The sequence below is a fragment of the Solanum stenotomum genome, chromosome 12, assembly GCF_019186545.1.
Source record: "Solanum stenotomum isolate F172 chromosome 12, ASM1918654v1, whole genome shotgun sequence".
NCBI classification, from domain to species: domain Eukaryota; kingdom Viridiplantae; phylum Streptophyta; class Magnoliopsida; order Solanales; family Solanaceae; genus Solanum; species Solanum stenotomum.
In genome coordinates, this window is record NC_064293.1 from 46,469,253 (window position 1) to 46,495,769 (window position 26,517).

Consider the following 26,517-nt stretch of genomic DNA (forward strand, 5'->3'; position numbering starts at 1 on the left):
TCAAGCGTAGGTAATTCAACTTGGTTCGGTTATTATTACGTGCAACATGGAGAAGTAATAAAGTAACTGAATGTTTTTAAAGTAATGATGAAAACAGAGCAGGTGAAATGTTTTTTTCTAAAGTAGTAAAAGTTTGGAAAAGGGAAAATTGATTTTTATAGGACAATACAAAGTAGACAGTCACTTGGTGTCAGAAGTTTAAGCAAAGATAGATGAGATTTTTATTTGGCCACTTGTCAATTTTCTCAGCTCGGATTTGTACTTCCCACCTGCCACACATCCTTAAACTCCCATTCAAAATACGATTAAGTAATTTCATTCTTTTTACCAGAAAACACACAGCAAATAATAAAAATTGCAACACTTATTAATAAGTTCACTGTTGAGTTCCCACTTGGAGAAAAAGGCCAAAAGATTCAACAGTGACCCCCCAAAAATGGTCTTCTCTTTCTCTGCTGACGCATTTTTTTTGAAAAAGTTTAGCAGTTAAGTTAATGGGGTTTTGACATAGTGTGGACTGATGATACCAAATCAATGGTACAAAGTTCCCACCTTCCAAGAAAAGCACCAAAACTTTTTCCAATTTTTGAAATAATGAAACTTTTCTCATAACCCCTTTCATTCAATTTTCGCCGATCTAATTACTCTTCTTTGGCAAAAAATTTGGGCTTATATTTTGGGTGGAATTCAATTCCTTTCATTTGGTTTCTCCTTTTCTGGCTTACCTTTTTTTTTTTTTTTATCTTATTCACACTTCCACTAGAATGTTCCTCTGAACCTCTGTTTTGTAATTTTGCCAAGTTTTTATTCTTGTGTGGAATGATGATGGTGGGGATATGGGTATCTTTCGTGTCATCTCCAGTTCTTGGGGCATGACCTACCTTCAAACTGAAATTTGATGCTTTGTACTTCAACTTGTGCTGATTCATTTGGAAGTGAGACTCCAAACATATAATCACTTTTTTACTGTTTCTTTAACTTGGATCATAGTAATTCAAATGTTTTTCTATGGTCTGGTAATTAGACCCCAAATGAATAGTCGGTTGTCTTTGTGACGGTTGGTGGGTGGTCATTATTTTGTACTGATGAGTTTCCATGGGGCAACTTTTTTATTACAATTTTCGAGAAGATTGTCGTTTTCCTCAGCTGATTATCTGTTCTGTTAGTAGTCATGTTGAATTAACTGTAGTATTCAGATGCTACCTTTATCTTTTTTTTGTGATTTTCTTGATCATTCATTCGACTAATTTGTAGATGAGCAGTTTCAACTCTGCCTACAGTTCATGTTAGTTTTGTTATTTATAGGATCAGTTTGAGTTTGCTAGCAGATACAGATGATCCAGTCCACAAGCAGTACCTAATAAATATCCTTATTTGTCTTTGCAGGTGTGTATTGCCTACACACCACTGTTGGATTCATATAGCCAACTCCAACTTGTTTGGGATTGAGGCATAGTTGTTGTTGTATACCAGGGACAGGCAATCGTGTGTTATGGGTTGGTTAGAAAAGATATTTGGAGGTTCCACACACAGGATCTCTGGTGGACAATACCATGGAGGTTATGAGGGTGGGCAATATCATGGGGGCTACGATGGAGGGCAATATCATTCGGGGCATGAAGGAGGACAATATCATGGAGGGTATGAGGACAGTACTACTTGGGATGGACCAACTACATCAGTGGTAATCAGTGATTTTATTGCTAATTGCTTTTAAGTTGTTCTGTGTTTTCTAACAGTTGCTTGGTGCATTACAAAATGAGCATTTTCCCAGGCTATGTTGCTGAGAAAATGCTCTCAAAGTTCTAGCTTTTAATTAAGTCTTTCCCTTGCTAACTGAATATGATAATACGGACTGAGTGTAGGATGAATTGTCAGATTTTGATAAAGAAGAAATTGATCGTGCCATTGCACTTTCTCTAGCAGAAGAGGATCAGAAAGGGAAAAAAGTAATCGGTAAGTAGCATTACTGGGATTTAATATGAATGTCTTCCATTTTATAAAGATTGATTTCTAGTCTAGATCATCTGATGAATAAATAATAAGGTAAACAATGACGAAGTTTTCTGTTTTTCTTCACTCGACAAGTTTTTCACTGACTTCATTATAGAATTGTATGCTATATATGAAGTATTTGTCCAACACTCGCCTTATTGAGATTGTTGTGTTTGCATAAATCTGCAACTCTTGTCCTAAGTTTTTTTCTTTCTTTTTGAGAATTTGTGTGGTTATAAATGCAGAATCAATCAGAAAAAATGATGTTTTTGTCAAGCATCTGATGTAATAGGACTTATTTACTGTTGCGTCTTTGGTCAGGGTAATTGTGGATTTAGGGGTTATAGTATCTAGGCTAGTCTGTAATGTTTTATAGAGCTCTAGTATATTGGTGCTTAATTGCTAATCAATGTGTATCCTAATCTTCTGCTGCTGCCTAATAGAGAGTGAACCCCATTTGGAGGAAGACGAGGCTCTCGCCAAGGCCCTTCAGGAAAGTTTGAATGTGGAGTCGTCTCCACCACCACCACCACCACCTCGATATGATTATGGAAGTCCCTTTCCACCAGTATCATACTCGTTTCCGTATGGGTATAGGTAACACCTCTTCTATTCTTCTGTAACAGAAGAATTTTGACTATTTTCTCTCTTAATTGAGTTGTAATTTTTTTTTTTTTATCATATCCTTGTACTGATGTGTCTGAGTGTAGGGTTTGTGCCGGTTGCAATGCCGAAATTGGACAGGGAAGATATTTAAGTTGCATGGGAGCTGTTTGGCATCCAGAATGTTTCCGTTGCCATGGTTGCAATCAACCAATTTCTGACTATGAGGTCTAAATGTAGTCAAATTTACTTGAATAGATTTTTATCCCATGGTGCTTTCAGTAATTACCTTGACTTATTGAATATAAAAGCAATTCATTTCTTGTCTTTTACAGTTTTCAATGTTAGATAACCGTCCATACCATAAATCATGCTACAAGGAACAACATCACCCAAAATGTGATGTTTGCAAGAACTTTGTAAGTGTTCATTCATTTTTGTTTAGATCGACATTTTGTTATCGTGGTATTGCACTGTGAACTTTACTGCATCCAACAGCTTCATCGTCTGGTAAAATATGACTAACCATATTTTTTGTATTTTGCCTTTACTTCTATGTGCTTAGATTCCAACAAATCCGGCTGGTCTAATTGAATATAGGGCTCATCCTTTCTGGCTTCAGAAGTATTGCCCATCACATGAAACTGATGGGACGCCTCGTTGTTGCAGTTGTGAGAGAATGGAGGTTAGCTGCTGCTACTAACTATTGTTACATTTCTTTAAAGTGCATATATGTCTTTAAAGATTAGCAGAACAAATAGGAATATTATAAAACCTGAATATATGTCACAACCTGAGACATTTTTTTCTTTCTTTCTTGTTCTTGTTGAATAATGTTAGGATTTCTTGTTTTTTTAGCCCGTAGATGCCAGATATCTGATACTTGAAGATGGTAGGAAGCTGTGTCTAGAGTGCTTGGACTCTTCAATAATGGACACTCATGAATGTCAACCCCTTTATCTTGAGATACAAGAATTTTATGAAGGTTTAAATATGAAAGTAGAGCAGCAAATTCCTTTGCTTCTAGTTGAAAGACAAGCATTAAATGAAGCGATGGAAGGAGAAAAGAATGTGAGAGTTCTGTTCAGAATTATCCATTTCTTAAGACACTACACAATCACAGGCCCAGAAAGCTGTTACCTTACATCCAACTTCCATTTTTTTTTTTTTTTTTGTCTTGATAGGGTCATCATCACATGCCTGAGACTCGAGGACTATGCCTGTCGGAAGAACAGACCATTAGCAGTGTATGAGTCTTCCCTTTTTCTGCACTTTCCTTAATGGCCATATACTGTTCAAAATGAAATATGTCTTGATTCAAACAAACATTTCAGATTTCAAGGCGACCACGGATTGGTGGTTATCGGATTTTGGATATGTTTACAGAGCCTCACAGGTTAATTCGACAATGTGAAGTGACAGCTATTCTAATCTTGTATGGTCTTCCTAGGTAATAAATGTCACACTTCTTTCATGCTTAATAGAATGGGCTAAAAGTCATACCTCATAAAAAAATTCTTGCTTGCTTCACTCTTTCTGAAGACAAATTTACTCATAACTAAGACTTTTCCAGGTTATTGACTGGTTCAATTCTGGCTCATGAAATGATGCATGCATGGCTGCGGCTTAAAGGTGGATCTTTTATTTTGATAACACTTGAATGAGATATCTGTTTATATGTTTAGATTCTGAAGATATGTTCTCTATTTAAATGATTATTAGGTTATCCAAGTTTAAGTCCAGAAGTGGAAGAAGGTATCTGCCAAGTTTTAGCTCACATGTGGTTGGACTCAGAAATTATAGCTGGTTCTGGTAGTACTTCAACTTCTGCATCTACATCTGCATCCTCATCGTCATCTTCATCACCATCTACTTCATCAAAGAAAGGGAAACGCTCCGACTTTGAGAAGAAACTGGGTGATTTTTTTAAGCACCAGATTGAATCAGATACATCAGCAGCTTATGGGGATGGATTCAGAGAAGGTAATAAGGCAGTGCTCAAGTATGGCCTCAAGACGACACTTGATCACATCCGGCTTACAGGAACCTACCCGTGTTAAAATATTCAGTCATTCCGAGTGTTTCCACTTCAACGCGGATGTTCTAAACAAACCTTCTATACTAGTTTTGTTAGGACCACATAGCACATACAATTATAATCATTACACAATAATCAAAATATAAAGAGTAAATGCAGCAATAAGATGCAGATACGTTTAATACACTTGTGTCTGCTTCAAGTTGTATACTTATTCATATAAAGGAAATCCAAACATATTGATGCACAAGTATCTACCTTTCTTATTGTCCACCAAAAGGTGCTTCATTTTTGTCGTGGAGAAGAGGAAGATTGATCATATAGGCCTAATTGACTCCATGTAATGTATGAAGCAGCACCAATTATATCTTATTTGCATGCTCCTGAAATTATATGGCGTTGTATTGTGTTTGCCTGCTCCTGTAATTATATGGTGGTAATATCTTATTTTTCATCTTATTCAGAGAACATTTTTGGTTGATTTACTTCTTCAGCTTACTTCAACTGTGTTAGTTTCACATAGCTTGTTCTAAGTTAGAAGATAAGAGGAGGATGGCGGGTCATTGTAAAAATAGTTTAACTATAATGAATCTCTAAATTCATTAGATTGAGCTAAGTGGATAGAGAGGATTCATATATGACAATAGAGAATCATACAAACAAAGCTAAAGTAACATAAAAGATGCATGGAATGATGAGCTCTCTCCACAATTTACTGCATATTGCAGTCCTTGTGTCTGGTTATTCTCTGCATTTGTCTTGCAGCTGAAACAGTTGATGTTGTATATTTTGTTGAATGGCATCCATCAAGAATTGATATTTTGGGAGTCACAGCCCATTGAGAGAAAACTAAGAAAAGAGAAAAGGAAGGAAAGGGGGACTAAATGAACAGTAGTACAGAAGCCACAACTAAGTCTTAACTTTACATTTAAGAAACAAAAGTTTACTGTTGGGACAATATGTATGAACATAACATATAAGCACTTATTCATTTTGTATATAAGTTCTCTAGTTTTGTATATCTGTCTGGATTTTGATTAAGGTAGATATTATTTCAGTTGCACTTGGTCTTCTTTCAGGTTCCATCGTCAAGCATGCTACAGATAATTTCACCAATCGAAGAACGAGATCAGTTTGTTGAATTATGTAACCAAGCGGGTGCTTAATTTGTAGCCTTGGATCTTCGAGTTCTTGAATTTTAGATTCTTTATCCATACTTTCAAGCACGGTCTCTGACAAGAGTACTTCTTTTCCATCCTGCTCAAAAGCAGCCCCTTTTCCTGTAATAATCTCCAACAAAACGATTCCAAATGCATAGATATCTACCTTGGGAGTAACCTGGCCAGTTTCAATGTACTCTGGTGCCAAGTAGCCATTGTTTCCCTTGACGAACTTCATAGATGAACTTTCCTTTCCCTCATTGTTTGCTGACCGCGCCAGGCTAAAATTTGAAATCTTGGCCCTTAGATGTCTGTTAAGTAAGATACTGTTACTACTAATGTTATTGTGCACATAAGCTGGAGCTGTGAAGTTATGAATATAATCTAGACCATCAGCGATATCTAAGGCAATACGAATTCTGCAGTTCCAGCTCTGAGCCTCGGGGTTATCATCCTTGAAAAGCCATTCATTTAAAGATCCATTTTCCATGAACTCAAAAACAAGATAGGATAGTTGGTGATGCTTACAGACACCAGTGAGGCTAATTAAATTGAAATGGTTGATCTTTGCAAGGAATTTAACCTCCTTTGATATGTCTGTCCGCGTCTCCTTGATGGCCATCAGTTTTCCTCGAAGGACCCCTTTATAAACACAATTACCAATTGTTTTTCGCGAGCTGAAGTTTTCAGTTGCAGCCACCAGTTCTTCGAATTCATACACTTTAATCATTTGACCTTCACCAACAATACTTTCCAGGACATGTTCTGGCAAATTCCTTGTTTGTTTCCCTTGTCTTCGGTTCCCAAGTATTTCACCTCTTTTGTTTTCCTTCTTATATTTTAAGACAATGAACAAGATAAAACAGAGGACTGCAAGGGATACACCAGTTCCTACCCCAATGAAAAGACTGCGGTATGATATTTTGTGCCTAGAAGGGTAAAATATTTCAGTGTGTGCTGTCTTAATAGTCCTTGTTTGGGAGCTTGAAGGTTCTTTTGGCAGAGGAATCAGTATTGTTGTGAAAGGATAAAGAACTGAATTTTCAGATAATCCATTTGCATATGCTGTACTTTGACTACTGACACTGAACTGCGCGCTAATGCTAGAAACATTGTCCCCCCATGTAACCAAATGAGTCACCAGATATTTCACTCCATTTCTTGACTGATCCCTTGTAGGACAGGCACATCTGAGTGGTACCCGCAAATTTAGACCTGGAAACAGATCCAGTGCATTGTAGACATTTTTATGCATAAGAGCACTGCAAGTAGATAACCCCTGATACGTGCTGTTTGAGATGCGAAAATAGGTATCAAATTTGCTTGGTATAACATAAGAGGTGTCAGCCTGATAGTATTGACCTGAACATGAACAATTTACTGGAACTATAACTTCTTGATTCTGATCCAATATTTTAAACCTTGAGATATTGTTGATGTGGACAATATCTTCAGGGTTCGAAGATAGGAGTTTTGAGATGGAAGAAACAGAATTATAAGGAGAATCTGATCTAAAAATCAGGAATGATGGACAGGAGAACTTTTCACCATTGCAAGAATAGAGAAAAGAAGCAGTAGTTCCTGTTTCATTGGTTCCTTCACAACTCATGACAGTATTGCCTGAATAATTTTGTTGGGCATAGACCTTTGAAGCTAAACCGATGAAACTTATGAAAAAGATAAGCGGAAAATCGCCCATGGTATGCTATTGCCTCAGAGTCACCCAATGGCAGCTGAGAAAGTTAGAGGTACATGCCCTTATGGCCAGTGTAATTCAAGTGAACACAAAATATTCTTCAATGTAAAGTCAAACATCATATGTCATTGACAATATGAAGCCACCACATTGATGCAGACCACTTATGAAATGAAACAATATTCTAGCTAAACGACATTTTCTTCTAACAACCATTGGAGCTTTCCACATTTAACTATTAAACAATTAGCATAAACGTGAAGTTTCAAAACGGCGATTCATGTCATTCTCAACTGTTGACCTTGCTTGATGAGCAGGTCTAGCGTGTAATTTCTGTTTTATACAGTCTTGCAAGAAACTCAGATGCAACTGCTTATTAAGATGCCGTCCATAATAATTCATAGTTTATCCTGAAAATTGAAATCTCTAGATGCCACAAGGAATTATTTATTTAAAGCAAACTAAGATAGCAGACTCTAACTTGATCACAACTTAATATAAACAGTAACAACTCCTACTATGCTCAATTCTATGCAAGTTTGATCGGCTATTTGAGTCCTCATTGTCCATGTTGCTGCAGTTAACCGGATCTTAGTCCAAAATGATCACAACTTAATATACCAGTCATAAATCATTCAATTACAAGAAGCTCGAATATACATTAATCACGTCATCCCACAGGTATTTGCTTTCTATTCAAGGGCCCAAAAAATAATAATAATAATAATAATAATAACAACCACTAGCCTGTTGTCCTTTTTGAACAAAGTCAAGTCAGATTAAATTAAATAAATAACCAGCCGGCCCTGCCTTCATTTTTCCCCAGATATGTATTCAATCATTTGATTTGTATGCTACAAGTCAATGTTTCCACTTTCATCTCACATACCTGTGCCATCATCATCATGTGCAAAAGCCTTCTAATACTTTATGGTTCTTGACCATCGAATTCCAGAACTCAAAGATGATGTTATTAATAATTAGTTTTCAGACGGCTAGACTAGTTCAATATTGTGGCATCAGTGGGAACATACAGGTATATTCCTTCAATCAGTCAGTTTTTCTTTTATACTTAATTGGCGTTCAGCTGATTCTACAGCTTCAACATGGCTTTATAAATCAGCTTAACCTGTTGTGTTCACAAGTTGTATAGCTACCAACAATACGAGATGCAAAAACAAAAGACAGGCCCAGTGATCCATTGTCACTATAAGGTAAAACCAGCAAGTTGCTGCCTTGATCTATGATTCAAGGTAGGTTTAGTTCTGTTGTTTACCAGTTATCAGGATCTTTATTATGATGAAGCCACCCTCTTTTGCTAGGTTAAAGCCAGGACCTGTTTGCGCTTGGAACATATATGGAACACGAGGAGGACTACATGCATTACTCAGAGCAAGAAAGAACATAAGTAAGAGAGCACAAGGTGGCTTGATTGAAATATTTAACTGATTTTTATGTAGGATAAATGGTGCCATAGCTCTTCGAAATTCATAAACAAGGTTATAACATTATGCACATAACAAATCATGCTAGACGTGGAAGAAGGAAAAACCAAAAAGAAAAAACACAAAAAGAAAACCTTACAATCATTGATCTAGGGCAATCTATGTGGTGGCACTGAAGTGCTAAATGACATTTCCCATGAGTGTGTGGCTGTCATAATTCTTGAAACAGATTGCACAATCTCATCCGTACTAGGGCGATGCGAAGGATCTTTCATTATGCAGTTATCGATCAATCTGACCATGGCAAAGGCAAGTTCTGCAGGGTACTTCCCTTGCAGAGAAGGGTCGATGAAGTTGCTTAAATTCTCCTTTGCATCCTCATCATGAAGCACCGGGATCAACACCTCAGACAAGTTTGTATTTGAGCCTTCATATAAAGCAGAAACTTCTTTCCCAGTGAGAATCTCCAGCAACAGAACTCCCAATGCATAGACATCCAGCTTTGGAGAGACTAGCCCATTCTCCAAATACTCAGGTGCCATGTAGCCTTGGGTCCCAACTATGTGCCTTGTCAACGCAAACTCACCTTCTTGTCCATCTGCTGACCTTGCTAGACCAAAGTTTGCAATCTTGGCTCTTAAATCACCATCAAGAAGAATATTATCACTGTTTAAATCCTTGTGAACATGAGGAGGGGATGTGTAGCTATGGAGATAGTTAAGTCCTGTAGCCACATCAAAAGAAATCTGTACTCTCTGTGCCCAACTTAGTGACTTGTGATCACCATTATGGTGACATATCCAATCACTTAATGGTCCATTGGCAGCATATTCATATACAAGATACCAGTGCCCATCATGAAAACAAATTCCCGAGAGACTAATAAGATTAAAATGATTGATTTTGCACAACAAATTAATTTCCTTTGATACATCACCACTCATTTTCTTTATCGCAGCAAAATCTCCATTTATCGTGCCCCGATAAACAGATCCCTTAATCAAACATGTAGGACTGAAATTTTCTGTGGCTGCTTTAACCTCTTCAAACTTGTAAACCTTAACAGATTGAGCTATGCTGGATAAACTTTCCAAAAACTCCTCTGATTCTTCTTCAACTTTCTTATTCGACGGTTTCTCAACAGCTTCAAAGCTTTCAGAAACAAACTGTGGATCAGCTTTCTTTTCCTTTTTCCTGAAAAACAAAAAGAAAACAACAACCCCCAGAATACACAAAGCAACAAGTCCTCCAACAACACCAGCCACAACATATATCCAAGTTTTATTCGAGCTACTCTCTGATACAGGGACAGCAGGTGGTGGTGTTGATGTTGTCGCAGGAGGCGGTGGTGGAGATGGTCCAGCAACTTGGGAACTCAAAGGTGGGGTCGATAAAGGAACTAATAGAGTAGTATTTGGAAAGACAGTAGGAGCATCTTCTGGTATACTATTAGCAGCAAGAGTTGCCCTAAAATCCACCCCAAATTTATCACTAATGAAGGAAACAAATTCCCCAGAAGCAATCAAATAAGTAAGGAGATAATTTGTACCATTATCAGTTTGGTTTTGCGTAGGACAAGCACATCGCAGGGGAACATTAATTCTTGAACCAACAACCAGATTATTAGCTTGTTCAGTGTTCTCCGAGTTGATAGCATGACAAGTTGACAATCCTTGTAAGGTATTAATTGCAATATTCAAGAAAGTATCATCCCTTCTGATAACATAAGATGCATTTGATTGATAAAACTGACCTGAACAAGAACAAGTGACAGGAACAAGAACCATTTGGTTGGTGTTAAAAGTAGCATTTTGAGAAACTGAATTGAGCTGAGAGAGCTGTGAAGGGTTAGCACCCAATAGAGAAGAGATTGAGGGCACGGTGTTGAAAGGGGGTTGAGATCTGAAGGTCAAATAAGATTGGCAAGTACGGTTAGCGCCATTGCATAAATACCCAAAAGCAGAAGTGGAGGTATCTTGGGCGTTGCAGTCATTTGTTCCTGTTCCAAAGTAAGGCTGTTGTGCAAGAATTGAAACAGAGGAATAAGAAAGAATGGTGGTAAAAACAAAGACGAGATGAGAATAATTCATTTTCACCTCAGAAGAATCAAGAGATTGTTGTTTTGTTATATAAGCAAAGCAGAAATTTTAATTTTTTTAAACAATAATCAAACACCAACGCGGCATAATAATGTCTCAAAAGAAAAAGTCAACGTAAATGCGTGTAGGAATATTATGTAAGAAAAGAATAATTGATGAGACACAGAGATATATAGGAGTAATATTTAATCACAAATAATTTGATGGGTTGACCCTTGAAGATTAAATATTGATTTCTAGACCCATCGCTATTAGAGCTGTACTATTACATAGACTAATATATCTAGGCTGTGCATTTGGACATTGTGATCTCTGTTAGTCATCCAAAAAAAGGTGGACGTTCAAGTCACGTCTCATAGATATTTTAAATTATTAATTATTGTAATTTATAGTATTTTATACGTAATTTATAAATATATAAATTTAATTTCAAAAAAATTAAAGATTTCATGTGCAAATTTTTTATCAAATTTAAATTATATGACTCTCAAAAAATAAAAAGTGTCACATAAATTGAAACAAAATAAGTAAAAAGAAATAAAAAGGAGGGAAAATTGAAGAGTTAGGCTAGAATGAAAAGAAATGGAGCAATTGGGCCACCTGAAAATTATTTGTAGGCAAGAAAGCGTGTGGATTCATTGTGGAGAGCTTTTAAGCAGCTGTACAAAATTGACTTTAAGCATCAACTATTCAAGTGGAGATATTGTCTTACTTGTGCTACTAATTTGACTCCTTCAAATCTTTTGGTCAACTTTTAGAAATAAGTTTTGAAGAAGTTCCTTGGGGGTGGGGGAATTTCACAAATATACTCGTTTCGTCGTAAATTATGTGATGATATTTGATTCAATACACAATTTTAAGAATGAAATAAAAATGTTTAAAACTCGTTATTTAATACAAGTCTTTTAAATATCTATGTAGTTATAAATTATTTCATTAAAAAATAAATTATTATTAAATATAGAAATATGTCCTTCTAAGAATGTCACAATTAAACCTATTTGGTTGGTTGGTAATGGTTGTTTGAAGAAGAGAAAAACTGAAACCATTATACTTGGGCTTTCTATTGAGGCCAACTAGCACTAAGTCACCGATACGGCCCATATATTATTAGCCCAAAGCGCATTGGGATGGGCTTACGAGCTTTCTGTTTGACCAGCACTTCTTTTAAGTTTTAACCACTACCTGAAAGTTTCAGAGTATAGAGTTATCTGGAATGGAGATTTGCCGGCTGCCAAGTCAACCGGCCGTTATTCATCTCCGGCAGGGTCAAACAGCCGGAATATACTCTATTAAAACGCCACAGTTTCCCCCCTATATTAAATGCAGTCTAGGTGACGAATCGAGCACTAAAAACCCGGATTCGAAAAATCGAATGTTCATTCTGGGAATGGGTTTCGTAGGAAAATTCTTGGCTGCAGATTTGAAAAGCAATGGATGGTGAATAAGACTTAACCTTGATCTCCTTTTCCTCTTTTCGTACTAGTTGAAGTTGTGAAAAGAAGCTAGCTGTTAACATTTGTTTATTGCGTAGGGAAGTTACAGGAACTTGTACTAGTACTTCCGGGAAAACGAAATTAGAGGAAATGGGGTTCCATGCTCACATATTTGACGCCAATGAACCACAGTGAGTTTTCCAGTCATCTCTCTTATTCATATATGTTCTTTGGTCAGAACATAACTCTACTGTTGTGGGAAGCAGGAAGCTTCGTCCTCAACTCTCTTAACATAACAAATTACTTCGTTGCTGCAAATTTTGTCTAAAGTTGAATATGGATCAACCCTTTCGGATGCAACTAGTCATTTTCCGAATGCCTCCTAAAATAACACAATAGGGATAAGTGACTGCCTTGGGGTTTTTCTGTACATGAAAAAATTACTACCGGAGATTAATCAATGGCTAAAATGCCCAGAAAGTGATATAGTAAAAAGACATAGTATAATGAAAACAACAGGAGGATAATTGAATTCTTAAAATCTAAAGGAGAAGAGGCAAAGCATGTGTTTGTTTAACTAGGTAAGTGACTTCAAATGATAAATGGATAATGTTTAAACTTCGAATTGGTAGAGAATTAGAATATGTGAAGCAAAGACTTTAATGGCCAAGAACTCCTAAGCTGTTGTTGGTTTTCCCTTTTGTGTTTACTGCTTTTTCAAACAAAATATACAGTACACAGTACTTACATGAATGAAGTGAATGATAAATTTTCTTTGTTAAGTAGCAATTAAGTCTCTTTGATTTATAGTTCTTTCCTCACTGTTACTGTAATTGTTACTTCATCCAAATAAAGTCAAAGTTGGGTTGTGTTTCTTATATCCAAACTAATGTGTTCATTGATTTCTGATCTAGGGTGTAAATGTAGGGTCACATATCTCAACCTCCATACTTGTAGGCGGTTTTATAGAAGAAACACTTTTTCTATCTCCCCCCCTGTTCTGATAAGTGTTTCTGCTCTATCTTTCAGACAGGATGTCCTCGATATCTTGAAATTCCACTCACATCTTCTTATCTCCGCCCCCCCAGTTTTGGGTGTTGGTGATCCGGTAAATTTACTCAATATTATGCTGCTGTTATAGTAAGCAATATGACAAACATAGTCGTGCTAATTGCAGAGACCTTCCATGTGAACATGTTTATTGATGATGTTAATTGTAGACGTTCCTAACGACCTTTTCTTTGTCACGATATGGAAATGAACTATGATAAAAAAGAATAGAAGATAATTTTGTTTCTTCTTATTGTTAATCTTAAAATTCTTTTGTGTTTCTTTAGGTGTTAGAATTCTTCTTCTTAGCTACGTTTTGCTATTATACTCAATAGTTAGCAATATCATTTATTTGAAGATTGTTTACTTTTGAATCTAAAAAATAAGGTAAAATCATGCACCAAAGCCATAAAACTTACTTTCGCTGTAACTGTAGAATCTGGAATGGAGCTGTATGATATCATGAAAAACTGTAGGAGAAGTTTTTTAACTTACCTTTCCACTAGCTTGAATGTCTAGTAATAGTTGTGTGTACTGCAGATGCTTCGGCATAAAGAATTGCTAAAAGAAAGACTAAAGGATGGTAACCTCCAGTGGCTTGGTTACTTGTCATCAACAGGTACGTCTTTTTTAACTATTGCAGGAAGAAATTTTGCATTTGTATTGTTAATCACATTGCTACATGGTAAAGCTATTTCTTTGGACAGACTGTATTCACAAAGTATGTTATTGATTACTGATCCTGAGAAATGTGTTTCCCTTTTGGACTATTAGGTGTTTATGGAGACTCTGGTGGTGCATTGGTTGATGAAGAGTAATTCTATGTTAACCAAGCACTTGAATCTCTTTGGTGCATTCGAAGTAGTCATCCTAGATTTATATGTTACCATATTTCAGGTTTCCACCAAACCCGACAACTGAATTGGCAAAAGCAAGGATAGCAGCGGAGGAAGGATGGTTACATCTGGCTTGTGATGGAAGGGTCACTGCCCAAATATTTAGATTGGGTGGCATATATGGTCCTGGTAGAAGGTTGTGATGAGGACATGTTTACTCTAATTGGACATTGCTATTGTTTTTCTCCGGATATGTTGCATCCAGCAGTTAGTCTAATGAAGCACTCTTTGATTTAGTTGCAATCTGACTAACTTTTATTAATGTTTTAGTGCAGTGCTGTTGACACTATTCTCAAGCAAGAGCCTCTGTCTAAAGGTCAGAAGATGAGATTTTCCAGGCATTATACATCCCGTATTCACGTTGCTGACATCTGCCAGGCTCTTAAGGCCAGCATACAGAGGCCATCTCCTGGGTACACATTCAATAACACTACTCTTTGTTCATCCAATTAGATTGTCTTAAATGTACGATTTATGTTTCTTCCTTTATTTCCAAGATAATATTAAATCATGCCTCTGAAGTTGGTAATACCTTGTCTGCATAAAACTGGATTAGAAGCTTTTAGCACACTTTTGTATTTGCTTCTACTCCAGTGGTTTCTATGTGCAATAACTTCCAGGTCATTTTGATGGGGGTACTTTTAAGCTTTCTATTTAATGATCTTCTTAGTTTCATCTTAATCAATTAATTGTCTGGTTTGGCATTTCAGGAAGATATACAATGTAGTTGATGACGATCCTGCTCCTAGAGAGCAGGTATTTAAGTTTGCTAGGAACTTGATTGAGGAGAAATGGCCGGGTCACATAAGCCCCAACAACTCTGCTGAAGAGGCAAAGTCTTTAATTCCGCAGGGCGTTTCAAGGGGAGAGAAGCGAGTCTCCAATAAACGCATTAAAACGGAACTAGGAGTGAGGCTGCTTTACCCTACATATGAATCTGGACTGCGGAGCATTATTGAACGCATAGAAAATCCATTTCGCGGAAGGTGATTACATCCCCGTGTGCAATTGCTCCATCTTTAGACTGGAATGGAAGGTTTCCAGTGTATGTGGTGTTTAGGATGAAAAGATTGAGCTTTTAGGATGACTACAAACATGAAGAAGTAATATTGTAGACGTGATGAAGCTCAGAATCCAGATATATTCATCAAAAAGAATATTTGTCCAAGACAACTTGTATCCATCCTTGTTACTCCTTCCAGTTCAAAAAGAGTGGTCTGGTTTAACTTGACACAAAATTTAAGAAATTAAAGAAAATTTTTATATTTTGTGATCCTAAATTAAAATTATGTCAAATGTACGAAATTGTTCTTAATCTTGTGGTCTTAAATATGCCACGTGGAAAGTTAAAAGTAAAATGTTATCAAAAAAGAAAAGAGGTCATTCTTTTTTAAATTGACTAAAAAAAAAAAGGAGGTCAATTCTTTGTAAAAGAGAGGGATTATTACTTTCAAATACAGATAATAAGATAGTGATATGACATGGTTGGACAATCTCATCCGCATAATACAACCTGTAAATTAGTAAGACCATGTGACATACACCATGGAGTCTTTTCTTTCTAAATGTGGACAGATTTGATTTTGGAGTTGAGACAATCTCATCCGCATAATTCCTACTGAATTGCATGAGAAACAATCAAGAGGAAAAAGATCGTATCAACTATTCTTCCTGAGAATTAGTGCTACTTCCAATAGTCTTCTTCCTCTTTTTCTTTGCTCAGTTTTGGATGAATTTCTTCCATAATATTTCGATTTTAGATTACAAAGAGGCGTGACAATGGATAATCTTTTGTTTCATCTATTTTGTTTTAACATATGTATGATCAAAGTAAAAAACATTTTTTATTTTTCAAGATTCAAACAATTTAAGTTTGATCGAAAATTTGTAAGTGAAATCTTCAATTGTTTTGAAATGAAATTATATATTTGTAAACTACGTAAAAGTACTATAAATTTCAAAAATTGGTAATCTAAAATAATTAAAAGACATATAAAATATTTACTGTTAATAATAGATTTTTTTGAATCTCAAAATTTAAAAAGTGTCACATAAATTAAAACGTGTAGAAGTGTTAAAATAGTTTGCCTAAAAAAAATAGTGAACAAGAAGTATAGAGTGAGAATAAGAAGAGGAGGTGGAGTCGGGCAACAATGGACACGTGTGAAGTGTGGAGGAGTAAAAAGTTATTTAATATTGATGCATTAACACCCCTACTTATCATTTTATTTACAAGAAGAAGAGACGTGGAGGTTTTTTATTTTTTCTTTTCTTTTTCTGTGTTTTGGAGGTTTTTAATTGATTTGGTAGTACTGTACATACATATAACTTTTGTATCAATGCAATAGAGATGGTTATGTAGCAGCCAATTTAAATGAAAAGGGAAAAGGGCTTTTGGTCGGCAAGCAGCAGACCCTAAGCTCCTCTCGTTAGCCTCTTATTATTATACTAGATATAGGACCCCGTGCCAGCACGGGCCCAATATATATATTTTTTATTATTTTAATTTATATCATATTATGAAATTTGAGAAGTTATTGAAATTTTTATATGATTTTAAAAATATTTTAAATTCATAACTATATATTTCAATGTACAAGATTTTGATAAAATAAAATCTTTAAAGTTAAATTATAATGTTTTTGAAATTTAAATTATTAAAACATATATAATGATTTTATAGAAAAAATAATATCATATAAAATTAAATAAAAAGGATAATAAATTCAACTTTTACCATGATAAGGTTGAAAAATATTATTTAAGTGGAAGGAGGTGGGGCCCACTTATATATTTTATATAGTAAGTATTGGACATTTGTAATGATTTTATTGGTACAATGGTAGTAATCCTAGACTCTTCTAATATATAGTAATATAATGTTTTTGAAATTTAAATTATTAAAACATATATAATGATTTTATAGAAAAAATACTATCATATAAAATTAAATGAAAAGGATAATAAATTCAACTTTTACCATGATAAGGTTGAAAAATATTATTTAAGTGGAAGGAGGTGGGGCCCGCTTATATATTTTATATAGTAAGTATTGGTCATTTGTAATGATTTTATTGGTACAATGGTAGTAATCCTAGACTCTTCTAATATATAGTAATATATATATATATATATATATATATATATATAAGATAAGAGAATGCAACGAATACCGCGACGTTAAAACATTAAATAAGAGGACGAAGAGAATTTCCAAATCCATTCTGGGATATTACGTAGTAATGAGATATACTTTCCTGAGAAAATGTATCAATTTTTTTCTTGAGTTATTGGAATTATAAAATATTTCATTTTTTTTTATGATATATGATTCAATTTCTGGGATATCCATGTCAGAAATTAAAGGTAGTTGAGGATAAACATCATTGTTACTGTGAATTGTTACAATAAAGTACAGTAGTTATGTAGATAGGGATTGGGAACAAAGTGTAAAATGCGGGTGGATACGTGTCAAAGTCATCTGATCCAGGTAGTGCATGTTCGCCGCATATATGAAACCTCTTTTGTCGTTAGTTATACTATACTATCCTGAGATGTTTTTATTTATTTATTTATTTAGCAGGTGAATTAATATGTTTGAAGGATAATGATGAATTGCCCCATTCCATCGACTCTTCTGTCGCTACTCTCCCATACTGCGCTGCTCATCAAGTGGTCTGTGTCAAAAGGGATGGCAAGTTGAGAGTAATAAATAAAAAATTATAGACACATACTATTTCTGTGATTCTGTCTGCCTGCCTGCGTGCACTACTTCTGTATAATTAAAGAGCGTTTATGATATGTACTAGATACACGATCCCGTGCTAGCAGGGACTCAATATATATTACTAATTTTTTTATCTCAATGTGATATCATGAAACTTGACAATTTATCAAAATTTTTATATGATTTTATAAATATTTTAAGTTGTTAATTATTGTAATTTGTACTATTTTTTTTTTACATAATTTTAAAATAATAGTATATATTATTCTCTTTGTTTTAATTTATGTGGCATATATAGGATTTCAAAACATTAACTTTTTTTTGTCTTTTAAATATATTAAATTATTAATTATTGTAATTTATAATACCTTTTTAATGTAATTTTCAAATAATATATGCTACTTTTCATGTCTAAAGTTATGTGACATTGATAGATTTTTTGGAGTCAAGTGATTTACATATATATTTTAATTCTTTTAAAATTATTAATTATTGTTATAGGACATATAAGTGTTCGTTTGGATTGACTTATTTTAGGTATTTTTAAGTCAAAATAGCTTTTAAGTAATTTTGAAATGTTTGAATAAAGTTAAAAAGTGCTTATTATTTAAAGTCAAAATAACAAAAATAAGTCAAAAGTCATAAGTTAAAAAGTCTAACATATGGCTTTTATATACAAAATAAGCACCTTAATAACCATTATATAACAATAGTTTTGTTTTTTTATCAATATAGCAATAGTTTTTTTTCAAAAATAGAAAATAATATTAATAAAATTTAAAAAAAGGGAAAAGTAGAAGAAAAAAAAGGAAAACAATATGAGAGACGTGAAGTCACACGTTTTTCTCCCATTTTATTTTTTATTTTTTCTAATTTTCATTTATTTACTTTCCATGTATAATTGATATCTTCTCTCCGATACCAAAACAAACTCTATGTTACCTCTATTCTGAAAGTTTATTCAATTATGAATATGAACGGGATTTTGATTCTAATTCAACACAATAGACGATAGATATAAAAGATATATGTAAATAAAGTACGATGAAATTGGTGATTGATTTACATATTAGATATATAATATGTTGTGTTTTTTTTTTTGTGATTGCTTTTTTATGATCTGGCAATAGTAGTGTTGTATGGATGGTGTATTTATATGTTTTACGGCGGAATTGCTGATTGGTTTACTTAATGAATTTAAAAGATGATTTTTTTTCCATGATTGTTAGTTTGAAACTTGACTTTATATATTTAGTTTCTTTATTTTTAGGTAGATTTTTTGGTGTATTTGATATATTGTAGATAATTTATAAACATTAAAATTGCTTGGTGTAAGCGTATACGTCTGTGGCATACGTCATTTTTGTTAAATTTCTTGGTATTTGCATAACATATTTGGTTTTTGGTTTGATTGAGGTATGCATATTGAAAGTGTAAAACAATAATGTTGTTTAAATTGGTGATATTTAAATTTGGTGTATTTCATACCAAAATAACAACCAAATTGTTATACTATCTTAATAGTTATACACATTTTATATTGCGACAGGGTCAATATTTTTCAATAAATACATCATACTGTATAAACCATTTTGTTTGCATATATATATATATATTGGTGAATGTGATGGTGTAGTAATTGTATTTTAGATATTATATTGACCTTTTTTTTTGGTAAATGTGTTGGTGTATTATACATTTTTTTTAGATAATATTTTGTTAATGAGTATTTTTGTAATCTTCCACCAAAAAAATTTGAATTTTGATAATAAGTATTTGTAATGTAACGCAAGAAAATATCTGAATTTCAAGATTGAAGGAGTGATATACGATGTAGACATCAATTATCAAGTCTTAATTAATACTACTACTTCTCAATTAGTTGCGAACACGATCATTTTTGAGTTGGAACTCAAATATGTTGTGACTGATTCGTCCCCACCAATAAAGATTCACAGTTTCAAAAAATACACCAAAAAACCAAGTTTAGATACACCAAAGTGTTTTGTGTATATTTTAGTATATATTGGTGAATAAGACTTTATAATGGTTAAATTAAACTTTGTATATGATTTTTTTGTACTAAATATATTAATAATATCTTTATATAATTACAGATTGAGCTAAAAGATTTACGACATATGTAGTTGTGGAAAATTTACGACATATTTTGCAGTTGAATATTTTATAATAATGTCAGTTTTCAGTATTGCTGGTGAATAGTGATAAATGGTTTTATTTGAACCCACAAACACTAGCTTAACCGTTGATTGCATTTTTATACATATTTATTCTTGTGTTGAAATATCAACTTAATCATTGTCAAAAAGTTGGTTTTCTTTAGTAATATAAAATGATCTTTTTGGTGAAAATGATATAAGAATAGATTCATATATAGTCGTATATTTAAAAGGTATAAAATACTAATAATTATTGGTATAATGATGGTTATATAATTGGTATGTATTGTTTATATATTACATGGTTGCATATTTGGTGAAACTATGATGCAGTTATAGTTATATTTTTTTTGTGAAAATACAATGCCTAATTGATGAAATCTACATATTTTTTACCTAGATGAAAATAACGATAAAAAAAAGGAGAGAAGGCTATTATTAATAATATGATTTGATTGAGTAAAAAAATTAAGAGAGAGAAAGATAATATATATGCAAATAAAGTAACGTAAAAGAGTATAATTATGGTTGAAAAGTCAAAAAGTAAATAATAATTATTAATTCCATAAAATCAGCACATAACCACCCCTCCCCTAAAAAGGGAAATAAATACGGATACCAAATATATTAAAAAAGAAATAAAAAATTAAATATTTTGTTATGTTTGTAATTAAGAACCTTGTTTTGTAAATAAAAAGAATATATATATTTATTGTTAATTAAAGTCTTAAATAGTATATTCTTGTAATTTTCACTTTAACTCATAAGTCATAAGTCAAAAATCAATCCAAACAAGCCTAAGCCATTAGGTAAATATTGATTGGTTTTTGGGTCCAATAAAAAAAAAAAGATACAATCTTAAAGCAAGAGGATACAAAGGCTTAAGGGAAAAAAAAGTAGAAAGTTACGAAAATGTCCTTGTCATACAAGCAGGCATGTTGACGAAGACATGCCTGCTTGTAGACTCTTCTACTAAGTAGTAAAATATACTCTGTATTCTTTAAAATCTAACTAACGAAGAAACCTCAAAACAGATTGTACGCGAGTGATTGAAAATAGATCATTTAAGATATTATGTGAATCAGTACATGGAAACTTATATAAATTTCACTAGTTTAGAAGTTAATTATTTAGATGTACTCTAATTTAAAATATTACGTATCTTATCAGATTTTGGTACTTCTGAATATGTCCAAAATCCAAATAGATGTATCTCGAAATAGTGTGATTCACATCTACTGATATACATAACAAATCTCGCTCGCCTTCCTCCCTATTTTAGTGTATCCGATAGCAATAAAAAGTTTTATAAGACAATCATTCACTTTAAAATCGAAAATGAATACGATACAATTCACCAAATGATCAAGTTAGAAAATCATTTCTATTTTGATTCTATAAAAAAACAATTTTTTCTTTTTGAATGAAGTTTGTATAGTATGAGGCTTGTTTTTCAATAAAATAATATGTCGCAACTTAACTAGGCCTACATACCCTGGTACGATCAAGGAGTACTTGATTTTGATGATGTACAACTCCAAGATTGATAGTGAAAATTAGGAGTAGTTGTACCTGGCCAATATAGTATACCTAATTCAACATGATGTTTCCTTTTACAAGAATGGTTCGTATAATCCGAAGGCAGTCCATATATTAGTTAAGGTCCCCCTTTTCAATTACTGAAGAGTTACTGACATTAATGTCAAATGCTACTAAAACAAAAAATACCAAATACTATCTTGTCTTTTAATGTGTGCTGCATTCGAGCCACATAGTTTCTGCCTAGTATATCATGTTTAGTTTCTGCCGCGTATATCATATTGACATAAAATATACTTCTATATTTCAATCATGTCATTAATCGAAAGGTACGATTACTATATAAAATTAAAAATTAAGAAGAGTAGCATATATAAGACTAATAATCATTGAATTTAATGAAATCGATATACATTAGCATTATGATTGTCATGTTACAGGTAGCATGTCAACAATTGATTAGTACCTAAAATTTTGACCGAAAAATTATCGAAAATAAGCTTTGATTCGATAATATTCAAACAAATTACGTATTTATTTTTTAACAAATTACGTAGTAAATATTCATATAGCATTGTCGAAAGCACCATATATAATTACAAATCATCAGCATCTCTTTTAGTTTAATGTGTCAATCAATAAAATTATTAAAAAGCAATAATTTAAGTTAAAATGAATATTACATCTATCTAAATAATAAAAGGTTAAAAAATTATTCAACTAAATAATAATTTTATCTATCGCATAATTGTATGAAGAAGAGAAAAAAAATTCAATCGATTTCTTTTCCGGGTGCGCCCAGCAGTTAAAGGCCACAAGAATAGGCGGTGTCGTTTAAGCCTACTTGCCCCATAGTTGCTGAGGGGCAGAAACGTAAAAGCAACGCAACAAGGTTACAAACTCCGAGCAGTTGAGAATGTTTTTGTTTCACTCTTATTTGTCTTCTTACTTTTGAGTACTTACTGTTCTACCTCGGAGGGGTTAATGCTGTACCCTATATATATATATATATGTATTATCCCTCAGTTTAGTACACTCTTCGATTCATCATTTGTAGAAGAAATAAAAAATGAAGGTGCTTATGTTGTTACGACAGCAGCAGAATTCAATAGCGTATTGTGTGAAAGAGAATAAACCATGTGTTGTTGGTTGGGTGAATTTGTATTTCAAAGATTGCCTTTGCAATGTCCGCGATGAATTCTCTTTTGGTTTTGGTTTTGTAAGCCTCATCTGTTGGGCTGTTGCCGAAATCCCACAAATTGTCACCAACTTTCGAACCAAATCTAGCCATGGCGTTTCACTTGTTTTCCTTCTTGGTTGGGTTATCGGGTAATTAATTTTATCGATCATTACTCCATTTTCTTCAATTTCACAATTTTTAATTATTTTTTTTTCTGAACTATAAATCTCACCATTTTATTCGATGCAGTGACGTATTCAATCTAACAGGTTGCCTTCTGGAGCCTGCAACGGTGAGTAGCTTAAAATATCATTAAATTAATTAGGTTTAATTAATGTTTCTCATCTTTTGGTATTCTTTTCTCTTCATGCAGTTGCCAACCCAATTGTACACAGCTGTGGTAATGCAATCTTTTTATTTACCAATTAATCATATGAGTGGTATTTTTTTTTCTATTTAATGATATGTTATGGAACAGCTTTACACAGCGACTACTATCATACTAGTGCTGCAAATCTTGTACTATGATTATTTCTATAAGTGCTGGAAACGCAGTGAAAATGATTCTGGACAATTAGAGGTACAGATTAAACATTCTTAAGCTTGTAATTTACTGATTAATTAATTTAATGACACAATAATCGTTGAAGAAAGATGATTTGATTAACTTTAATTAGGTTGAAGAAATACTGAAGAAGCCATTGAGACCTCAAAAAACAACAGATTCGGGAATTCCAATACCCAGCAGATCTGCATCACGCCCCATGGACTACTATTTCACGTGAGTGTTTTTTTCTCAATTTTTCCCGTGTCACATGATACATGTCGAAGTAATTAATTGATATGTTTGTATGTTAATTTATTACTCAAATATGGTAAATTAACATGATTTGTTTTACGCTATCCGTGTTTATGAAACTAAGGAAGTAGTCAGTTTTTCGCGTGGATTAATTAGATTAATTTATTGCTAAGTATTTAAACAGGTCTGCAAGATCATTGGCTGGTAGTTCAACCCCGCCATTCAGGTCGAATCTGAGGCCTATAGCAAGTGATCCATCAGCAGTGGGGCTTAATAACCATGATTACTCTTCAGATGATGATACAGTTGATGCACCATTAAATATTTCTGTTAGCCAACCTAAGCCTATCCCTCGATCTGTAAGTGAATTAGTTCTTGTATTGATTTGTTAGTGTTGGTGTTTAGTTTAGTGCAAGTTGAAAATTTTCTTTTGTCGCTACTTGTTTATAATATTGTGCACTTACTATATGTACTGTGAAATATTGCTGGTCCTAATATATGAGACAAGTAACCAATATTCCCATAGGCATAATGCCCAAAAGCCAAGTCGAGAGGGTTTCTCTACTTTGTCCACTTCCTAAATATATGTAATGTGAAATATTGATGGTCAGAGATTCAGAGTATATGCCCAAAGCATCATTTATTTATATAATTCCCAGAGTCCTTATGCCCAAAGGCAAGTTGAGAGGGGTTTCTCCTCTCCTTGGCGGAGACTCAAGGGATCTGAAAAAAATGCAAGTATATCACACCTAAAATTCGAATATATGACCTCAAATGATTTTGAGTTAAATTTACCACTGCCCTCTACACCAGAATTTCCTTATGTCAAAGGGATTTGACAATTTATATACTCCATAATAAAGAATCATTTTTCCATAATTTTTTCGATGAATTAAGAAATTTAAAATTTAATTGAATCCCCACTTTGGACCATGTAGCTTCATTTTTAAACCTAAAAGTAATTTTATTTATTTTTCTTGGTCTGGGATGATAATATTTTCATAGTAGACGATTTTCAGGCAAGTTATGGAGCGTTCTTTGCAACAGTGTCTAGAATGCCTCACCAGACAAAAGCTTTACTTGTTGGATTTGGTGGAAGAAAACTATTACAAGTATGTTTCTTCAGTAATTGCATCTTAATATCATGAAACTTTCAGGGCTGATTTCGGACATATTTCTTTTCTGGCAGGAGCATGGGACGGAGCATAGTGCACTTGGCCAATGTTTGGGGTGGATGATGGCTGCTGTCTACATGGGCGGTCGGATACCTCAAATATGGTTAAATGTAAGTCATGATTCTTCACTTTATAATTCTAACAACATGCTAACAGTTAATGTTGCAGTCCCTATTTTGTCTAATGCAAAGCCATTGAACATATTTCTTTGTTTGACAGATTAAACGAGGGAGTGTTGAGGTAAATATTCTACAGAATTCTCTTCTGGACTTTCTTAAACTTGCATTTTGGGCATCAAGCAAAAGGCTAATGTGGATTCTTTTATCACCATGAACAGGGCTTAAATCCATTCATGTTTGTGTTTGCACTCATCGCCAATGTCACTTACGTAGGGAGGTAGTTTCCCCTTTCTTTAACTCAGTATAGTTAGCATTTCTTACTATTTTGTTCTGCTTACGTATATAAGTTAAATCGTACTGAATACATGAAAATTAATCTGTAATTAAAATGCATTCGGTAACTTTCTACTAATTCATTTGCTTGTTATGTTTACATGATGCAGTATACTACTTAGATCAACAGAATGGAGTAAGATTAAAGCCAATATGCCTTGGTTGTTGGATGCTGTTGTCTGCGTTGTGCTAGACTTATTTGTATCCTCACATTTCTCCATTAATTTTGTCTTAGCAATTGCTCAAACAACACATATATCTGTTCTTTTCTTATACTACTTACTAGTTTATTCATTTTTCCAAACTGTGGGGCCTTAACACAAGTATAGATCATATTACAGTATGTCTACTACAAATACTTGCGAAAGAATCCTTCCACTTCCAAAGGCAGAGAAGACGAAGGACCCTACAAGAAAGCAAATAAAAATTGAGGACAAATTTCTACAGTATATGGCTAGATGGTGGCTACTTTACTGTAAAGCCTTGGGATCCCACTGCTAGATCTGCTACTAATTCGGAAGACTGTTGCAGCTAATCTCCTAGTAATCGACTCTTACATCCCTTCTAAAGTTATCTTAATTTATTTGACCTGTGTTATGTAATTAGTGATGAACTTACTAGCTTGTGATCAGAATCTTATTCTGCAGTGAGGAAAATTTTTGGAGAGGTTCTTTTAACTCGTATGCCTCTAGTTTAATATAGCTCTCGCGTACCTGGTTACACAACTTCTTTAGTTTGAAATGTTTCATGTTTTTACATCTATACATCATAGAGCTGTATCTTAATCTATAAGGGGTATATTTCGTAAGCTTCTTTTATCGTCATGGGTCGGTTTTTCAAGCATCGTATGTTCAACTTTTTCAATGTAATAGATAAAGAATATGGCCTGCAAATGATACGTGAAGCTTATGGGCCTCTTTCTTGGTCCAGAAAAGCTGCGTACGTAATTTTGTATGACAAGGAGAAAATTTGCAGTCATTGATTTTTATCCTTGACTGCTTGTAAACAACAAGGACAATGAATTAATGTTTGTCAATTGGTTCCTTG

At 33.7% G+C, this 26,517-nt stretch overlaps 5 protein-coding genes across 5 annotated transcripts; 3 read left to right on the forward strand and 2 right to left on the reverse strand.

Moving 5' to 3' along the window:
- The first annotated feature begins 580 nt into the window (after positions 1-580).
- On the forward strand, positions 581-4,822 carry LOC125847744 (protein DA1-related 1-like). Its single transcript, XM_049527426.1, has 12 exons — positions 581-935; positions 1,387-1,684; positions 1,866-1,956; positions 2,439-2,592; positions 2,706-2,826; positions 2,934-3,017; positions 3,164-3,283; positions 3,457-3,669; positions 3,783-3,845; positions 3,933-4,048; positions 4,172-4,230; positions 4,321-4,822. Exons 2-12 carry the CDS (start codon positions 1,493-1,495, stop codon positions 4,656-4,658), a joined length of 1,551 nt encoding a protein of 516 aa, XP_049383383.1. The 5' UTR covers positions 581-935; positions 1,387-1,492; the 3' UTR covers positions 4,659-4,822.
- Positions 4,823-5,196: 374 nt separating this feature from the next.
- LOC125847739 (protein LYK5-like) lies at positions 5,197-7,777 on the reverse strand. The gene has a single exon (XM_049527419.1). It carries the CDS (start codon positions 7,493-7,495, stop codon positions 5,645-5,647), a length of 1,851 nt encoding a protein of 616 aa, XP_049383376.1. The 5' UTR covers positions 7,496-7,777; the 3' UTR covers positions 5,197-5,644.
- A 1,143-nt stretch (positions 7,778-8,920) lies between these two features.
- Positions 8,921-11,224, reverse strand: LOC125847738 (lysM domain receptor-like kinase 4). Its single transcript, XM_049527418.1, has one exon. It carries the CDS (start codon positions 11,025-11,027, stop codon positions 9,087-9,089), a length of 1,941 nt encoding a protein of 646 aa, XP_049383375.1. The 5' UTR covers positions 11,028-11,224; the 3' UTR covers positions 8,921-9,086.
- Positions 11,225-12,221: 997 nt separating this feature from the next.
- LOC125847993 (uncharacterized) lies at positions 12,222-15,471 on the forward strand. Its single transcript, XM_049527767.1, has 8 exons — positions 12,222-12,476; positions 12,571-12,663; positions 13,502-13,580; positions 14,063-14,141; positions 14,297-14,336; positions 14,420-14,554; positions 14,694-14,831; positions 15,129-15,471. The coding sequence occupies exons 1-8, from the start codon at positions 12,253-12,255 to the stop codon at positions 15,406-15,408; spliced, it is 1,068 nt and encodes a 355-aa protein (XP_049383724.1). The 5' UTR covers positions 12,222-12,252; the 3' UTR covers positions 15,409-15,471.
- Positions 15,472-22,873: 7,402 nt separating this feature from the next.
- Positions 22,874-25,948, forward strand: LOC125847992 (uncharacterized). Its single transcript, XM_049527766.1, has 12 exons — positions 22,874-23,193; positions 23,294-23,336; positions 23,418-23,444; positions 23,523-23,624; positions 23,722-23,825; positions 24,028-24,202; positions 24,863-24,955; positions 25,033-25,128; positions 25,238-25,258; positions 25,356-25,414; positions 25,581-25,671; positions 25,800-25,948. The coding sequence occupies exons 1-12, from the start codon at positions 22,934-22,936 to the stop codon at positions 25,899-25,901; spliced, it is 1,173 nt and encodes a 390-aa protein (XP_049383723.1). The 5' UTR covers positions 22,874-22,933; the 3' UTR covers positions 25,902-25,948.
- The last annotated feature ends 569 nt before the right edge of the window (positions 25,949-26,517 follow it).